Source organism: Porites lutea, chromosome 1, assembly GCF_958299795.1.
Source record: "Porites lutea chromosome 1, jaPorLute2.1, whole genome shotgun sequence".
Lineage (NCBI taxonomy): Eukaryota > Metazoa > Cnidaria > Anthozoa > Scleractinia > Poritidae > Porites > Porites lutea.
Genome location: NC_133201.1, coordinates 36,527,493 through 36,534,243, shown reverse-complemented (window position 1 = coordinate 36,534,243; position 6,751 = coordinate 36,527,493). Strand labels below are relative to the sequence as shown.

Genomic DNA, 6,751 nt, shown 5'->3' with positions numbered 1-6,751 from the left:
GGATATTTTAGAAAGTAAACAACTTGGTGATGAGGAAAAGGCGAAGCTTTACAATCAGGTGTTGCAACGGTACTTGACTTATTACGATCAGCGGAAAGGACAGCCTCTCCATGTGAAGTTAACGACCCCTAAAACAACAGAAACCCCCAAACCAGCTGAGAACCCAGAATCTACAGAGGAAGCTTCTCCAGATAATTCTCTTCCAACAGCAGTAGAGGAAGAGGTCATGAAAAGTGTACCCAAAATTTACAAAGCTGGAGCTAGACAGTTGTTGGATAAAATTAAAAAACACCAGGGTGTGTTGCACTGGAATGATAAAGGAGAGCTGTTGTATGAAAACAAACCAATCCCAGGTTCTCATGTGGTCGACCTAGTCAACGACACATTGCGTCACCGAAAAGGATTTGAACCAGTGGGATGGTCCGTGTTTGCGAGGGGCCTGGCGCGAATGAATGTCCCCGAAAACTTGGTTCGTATTCCCCAACGTCAGAGTGCCATAAGAGAGTTTAAAGCAAGAGTGAGAGAGGAGACCCCAGAAAGTCCTTCGCGTTGGCTACCCACCCCACCTGTGACGTTATCTTCTGTCAAAAAGCAGAGGCGCAGAGTCGAGAGTCCTCGCCCTCAGGCTGTTCGATGGTTACGATTATAAATCATGACAAGAGACTTTTTTTATTGTGAAACACAAAACTTTATTTTGTAATTCAATAAAATGTGTTGAAAAGAAATTACATGGTGTCTGTTTACTGAACTTAGTGTTGTGCTTTTGCTCTTTGTTTGTTTACATCAGTACGATATTTCGGAAAACCTATAGGGAAATGTTTTTCAATAAATCGTTTTACGAGACTATCATTTTTACTTGTGTCTTTAGAAAAACGATGGACAATAGCACTCATACTTATATGCCGACTACGATATAAAGCAAAATACAAACAGTAATGTCCGCAGACTTTTGAATAGATGCTTTGTAATGTCACAGTATTAAAAGTCCACTGGTTAGAATTGTTGTTTAAAAAGGCAGTAAATGTTCCTGAATATTTGCTGGGTGGTGACCCGTAAGAATGGAAAAATTCTCCCTCTTGCTCCTTGGTGAAATAAAATGCCACCCAATGCGAACCTGGCTTGTCACTCGTATCCACATTGGCGATAAACAGGGCTGGGTAATGTGAAACACTTGCAGGCAGCTGGTCTGAGGGATACACGCCTTGAAACAAACCTCGTGTAAATTTATCCTTTCTCAAAATAAGGGTCAGTTGAATAGTGTCCATTTTTAGTTTGTGTAGTCGAATAACACGTTGCGGTTCCCGTCAATTTCAATCACGTTTTGGAATTCAGCGTACACGATAAGGTTAACCGTATTGGCCAGTGGTTCCTTGAAATGAAGCTCAGCGCGCAGGTTACCTTGCTTTATTAGCTCAAAATGGTCACCTGAGCAGTGGTCTGGGGACAAGTCAAAGCAGAATGCTGTGTAACCAGAGCCATAATCGCTTCTACTGATTTGATTACCCGCATCTTGGGATAGCTTTCCAGTGCCTGAGAACAGGCTTTGATAGCCCGCTATTACATTTTGACCTCTAGCTTCGTCAAAATTCAAGAACAGGGGTTTCCGAGGAATTTGCTCTCCGTCCACATAGACACCCACTTGAGTTAGATTGTGGTGTTTGAAGTTGAACGGGTTGGTATTGTAAGTTCCATTATATGCCTGAGTATCCACTAAGACCAACACGATTCGTTTAGGAATGTGACCCAAAAAGATGTTGTCGGGGTTAAAACTGCTAAATCCTCTTGGAATAGACAGCACTTTACAATCGATTCGGCGAACCGGGTACTTGGCGCTGGAGTGTTTTAGTGCAGCCGCATGGCCAAGTATAATAGAGGAGGCCAATTTCACCCGGCGAACGAACAAGATGGCTTCTGTGATTACCACCTTGAAAGTTGGAGCGGCTGCTGATGACATTAGACAAAACGAGTTCTTGGCTCGGTTCAGTTTGATTCTTAAATTCACTCCATTTAGCATCAACCGGTCTTGTAAGAAAATGTCGCTATGAATGGGCCCCATCATATCCACAATATGACTTTCTTTAGTGAAATCATAGCGAACCTTTAACCCCTTGTTTGCAGCATCGTCTGCAGCCACAGGGTTGGCAACATCCACTTTTCCAGGGGTATCTTTGTAAAACATGGCCATAGAAAGTTGACTTGTTTTTGCTTCTTCTCCGTAGTTTAGCAAGGTTTCGATCATGGCGCGATAAGGGTAGGTATTGGTGGATGGAGAGATCAATCGCTCGTTTAAGGAAACGTCCACTTGGGAAAACAGGGAATGTAAAAACAGGTTCACGGGACCTACTTGTGTATCGGCGTCTATGGCGGTTCTATTTGCTTTTGTGATCTTGGCTTTAACAAATAACTGAGTACGTGCCAAGTCCAAATACTCATCTCCGGTTCCCGAAACATAAAATTCGATCGGACCACTGTCCGTGATGTTACTTATGGGGTGGTACTCGATCCATTGCCCTTTGGAGATAGAGGTTTGTGTTGCAGGAATCGTAAAGAGATCCAACTCTGATTTCGTACATTCCTGAGACTCGTGATGCACAAAGGCCATAGTTACTTCCAGAAAGAAAATTTCTCTTTTGGCTTCTTTTGCTGCGGAGATGTTTTTGCTTTCTTGCCTTGAGGCGAACTGATTTTGGTTCCTTGCCCTTTTCTTTTTATAGCTTTTTTGCCAGCTCCTGATTGTGTCTGCAATGAATTCTGTGAAGGCAGACCGAGGGCTTGTTTCGTGCGCTTGTGGACTGCTGTTTTAATGTTATCTCCATCAAGAACATCTTGGACGACATTGACACCTGTTTGTAAAGCCTTTTTTCCAATCACCTTAGCACCCTGTTGAAGGTGAGGCATCGCCCAGCGAAACAGACCTCTGAATATGGACCCTAGTCCATAACCATGCTGAAATCGAGCACCGTGAAACGCTGGTAAACTTCCACCTTTTTGTTTGGCTTGATTAACATAGTACTGTTCGTACAACTTGTGATTTGGAGTGTGGAGTTTTTTCATCTTTAAAAGTACTGAGGTGCACTTTGACGAAAATGAAGTGTTAACAATACTCTCCCAAACTCAAATGGTACAGACTCCCCTGTGTCTGTCTTTATATTGACTTCGACAGTTTCAAATTGCTTTCTGCTGACAGGTTAATATTGGGGGCGCAAAAATGATTTACTGACTCGCTCCCCAACCTTTTCTTCTACAGGAACAATTCGAAGCAAAGGTACCAATGCATCTCCAACATATTGTGACTGAATAAGATCACAGTAAATGAAAAGGTCGTGAAAGCCGTATTCCAAATCCACTTGTCTTTCAGCGGTAGAGGTATTAGAAATAATTTCTTCTGGTGAAAATCCCAGCAGGTATCCAATGTTACCAAAGAAAAGTTCTACGTTATTTTGTAGGTGAACAGTCACCTTTCTAGTGAACGCATCGTAGGAAAATGTCACGTCGTCATTGAAACGCTTTACATTCTCGATCACCTCCTTCATCTTTGATAACATATCTCCAATGGAAGAATAATGACCTGCAGGTACAATTAGGGCTTCCCATACTCCGGACAATTCTTGGTTCCGAAGGTAGAATCGATTACCAAAATTTTTTTGGACATTATTCCAGCTGTGAGGATAGTGAATTTCCGTTAATGCTACTTCCCAGTCCCCCGTCAAGCTAACGGTCTGAGGTAAACCAACTTGGTACTCAGTTAATGTGTTGCTGGGAAACTTATCGAGGCTGCTATTGCTAGGGAGATGCAGATAAAACTGTTTTACCTCCATCGTACCCTGTGTTGAAATGAACTTTTTAATCTGGGTATTCTTAATTTATTAGAAACCACACACCATTCATTTTATTACTTCATTTTCTTTTATTCACTACACAAAAAATGCATAAATTACAATTTCAAAATATCTCTTTCTTGAACCCAAGAATCAAATTTTGGATCTTTGTATCCTTTCCATCTCACCAGATACTCTACTACGCCTTTACGCTTTCTCTTCCGCAAAATCTTCTCGACGCGGTACACATCATCGTTCTTAATAATTTTCTGTAATTCGGGTTCATAAAATGTTCCATCTAAGATTTCACCTGCATCATCTTTTAGTTTATAAACGGGTACTTGACGAGCCATTCGCTTGTAAACAGTAAAAATTTCTTCCGTAAAATTAGGTAAGTAAGATTTTTCAAACATTCTCTTCACTTTGCTAATCCTGACGCGATCTCCCACTTGAAATTTATATCGCACAGGCTTTTGAACATCATCCCCATACAAAGTATCCCACACTTTAGCTTCATTCGCTTTAGTCACCTGACTCGGTTTCATTTTAATACTTCGGTGGTAAGTGTTATTGTAAGAAGACACTAACTGGGGTAATACATTGATATAGGTGAGAGTGTTTTTGGCCGTGAAATATTTGTACATCTTATTCTTAAATGTTCCGTTAAAACGCTCAACCACTGAGGCTTTGAGCCCAGAGTTAACAGTGAAAAAGGCAATGTTGTTATCACGCAGAAATTTCTGGAACACGAGATTCTTGAACTCTGTTCCTTTATCTGTTTGCAGTTTGATGGGTTTGCGACTAGTAGAAAGGATCTTTTGAAAGGCTTTGACCAGTTCCTGACCTTGTTTTGTCTTCAACGGTAACACAAACGCGTACTTGCTGAAGATATCTATACAAGTCAGTAAGTATTTATAGCCCTTGTTGTAGCGACTGAGATTTTGCAGGTCGACCAAATCGGCTTGAAATTGTTCATCTATTCCAAAAACGATGACTCGACTTCTCTTGTAGCGTCTTCGCGCGGGTTTGTGAAGAGTATAAACATCTTGCTGACTCAACCAATCTCGGACTTGTTTACGCGATATCTTGTTCTTTCCTTTCTCTTTGACTGCTCTGTAAACAGCATCTAAACCACCGAAACTTGCGGGTTGACTTGGGTCGAGGTAGATGCTGGCTAGTTTTTTCTCCATCACAAAATTCCGAGTTTTGTACAACCACTTTACCACCGCGGCAAGCTAATACACAACGTATGCGACTGAAAATGTGTTCAAAACCAAAAGTGGATGATGGCGGACAGCAACCCACCACTAGTGTTTACCTGAACGGTAAAAGATGTAATGACTTCTCTCTCTCTGGTGCCTCTTTTATATAGCTACTGTCGAATCTGGGTGAGAGTGGGAACAAGAAGGTGAAATAGTAGTTCCCATTCCTCCTCGGTTAATTCTAGCTGATCCGCGAAGTTCAAAAATACCACCAATCGTCCCCAGTTTACTTTTGAAAAGACCTCAGAGTGGAGTTTTTTCAACCTTTCTAGACTCGAACCCGGCAGATCTTTAAATTTTTGTTGAAGCATTTCCATTTCACTTGAAGACACTTTCAATGTTTTGGCTTGTGCGCGATACAGAGAAAAGTCGATCCGAAGCAAAGACAGAGAGAGCCCCATCTTGACTAAGACAGAGACAAATACACACTGACTCACAATTTAGTCATGAAGAAATTTTATTACTTTTAGAAACAAAGCTTATTTTGAATGTCATTAATTATCATGTCAAGGTCCATTGGTTGACACGAAGTTTATGACTATTGAGAACGGGCCACAGGGGCCACAAGGGCCTTTTATATCACTGTATTTTTCCTTTACGCGGGTGAATCGCGCGTGGCGCACACACGCGCGCGCGGCAAGACAGACCACAAACCGTGTTTAGTATATTAAACCATATTTATTTAAAACTATGAACAAATGACATTTTTTTTACACATAAACGAAAACCTTTTATATACAATGCGATACAGAGAAAAGTCGACCCGAAGCAAAGACAGAGAAAGCCCCATCTTGACAAAGACAGAGACAAACACACACCGACTCAAAATTTTAGTCATCATGAAGAAATTTTATTACTTTTAGAAACAAAGCTTATTTTGAATGTCATTAATTATCATGTCAAGGTACATTGGTGTTCTTCTTTTCTCACGACTCTATCTGGGCATTCTATAGTTTCTTGTTGATCACTGAAATCCTTCCATTTGAGCCCATTTGGTGCGTAGTATAGAGCGTATAAAATACGGCTTTGAAGATCATCCGCCCTGCTGGACAACTCAAGTTCCAGAGAAGCGAGGTAAATACTGGTCCACGACAATATTTGGCAGTACGCTTCCCATGATTTATCTATTTTGAAGCCGAGAGCACTGCATATACTTCGGTAGCGTTCAGCATAGAATTCAGGTCAATTTGTTCCACCACACTTCATCGTGGTAATACTTCCACGCGTCATCATTATCCATCATGAGGCAAGAATGTTGGTTTTGACTTGGGTGTTGAATAGCACAACCGTCGCGGTGATTCAGCTTTTCTTGTTGGATGAGTTTGTCAACCAAAGCTCCATAAGTCAGTTAGAATACATGTCCAATAAAACGGGCTATCCTTTGACGCTGGACAATGTTTCAAAGAATATTGGTGAGAGTTAAGACTTTTTTCCGAGCAAACTGAACTTTTAAGAATGAAATCATGATTGAACGGAGAGCGCGTTTGTATGTTGAACACATAATAGATTGTTTACTACCCAATCAGGGTTAAAAGAGCCCTCTTTTTCTGAATCGTCTTGTAGTTTTTGCGACAGGTATTTCATAGGTTTGTCGATAGACAGAGAATTACAATTTCGCAAAGAAATACAACATGTTCTAGACGATTGTGAAACAACATTCCTTGACTTTTT

General features: G+C 41.1%; 2 protein-coding genes across 2 annotated transcripts; both read right to left on the bottom strand.

Moving 5' to 3' along the window:
- Positions 1 to 1,267: 1,267 nt before the first annotated feature.
- Positions 1,268 to 2,602, bottom strand: LOC140929115 (uncharacterized protein F54H12.2-like). The gene has a single exon (XM_073378982.1). It carries the CDS (start codon positions 2,600 to 2,602, stop codon positions 1,268 to 1,270), a length of 1,335 nt encoding a protein of 444 aa, XP_073235083.1.
- Positions 2,603 to 3,934: 1,332 nt separating this feature from the next.
- LOC140929107 (SCAN domain-containing protein 3-like) lies at positions 3,935 to 5,008 on the bottom strand. The gene is made up of 2 exons (XM_073378970.1): positions 4,268 to 5,008; positions 3,935 to 4,174 (listed from the first exon to the last, which is right to left on the bottom strand). The coding sequence occupies exons 1-2, from the start codon at positions 5,006 to 5,008 to the stop codon at positions 3,935 to 3,937; spliced, it is 981 nt and encodes a 326-aa protein (XP_073235071.1).
- Between the last annotated feature and the right edge of the window lie 1,743 nt (positions 5,009 to 6,751).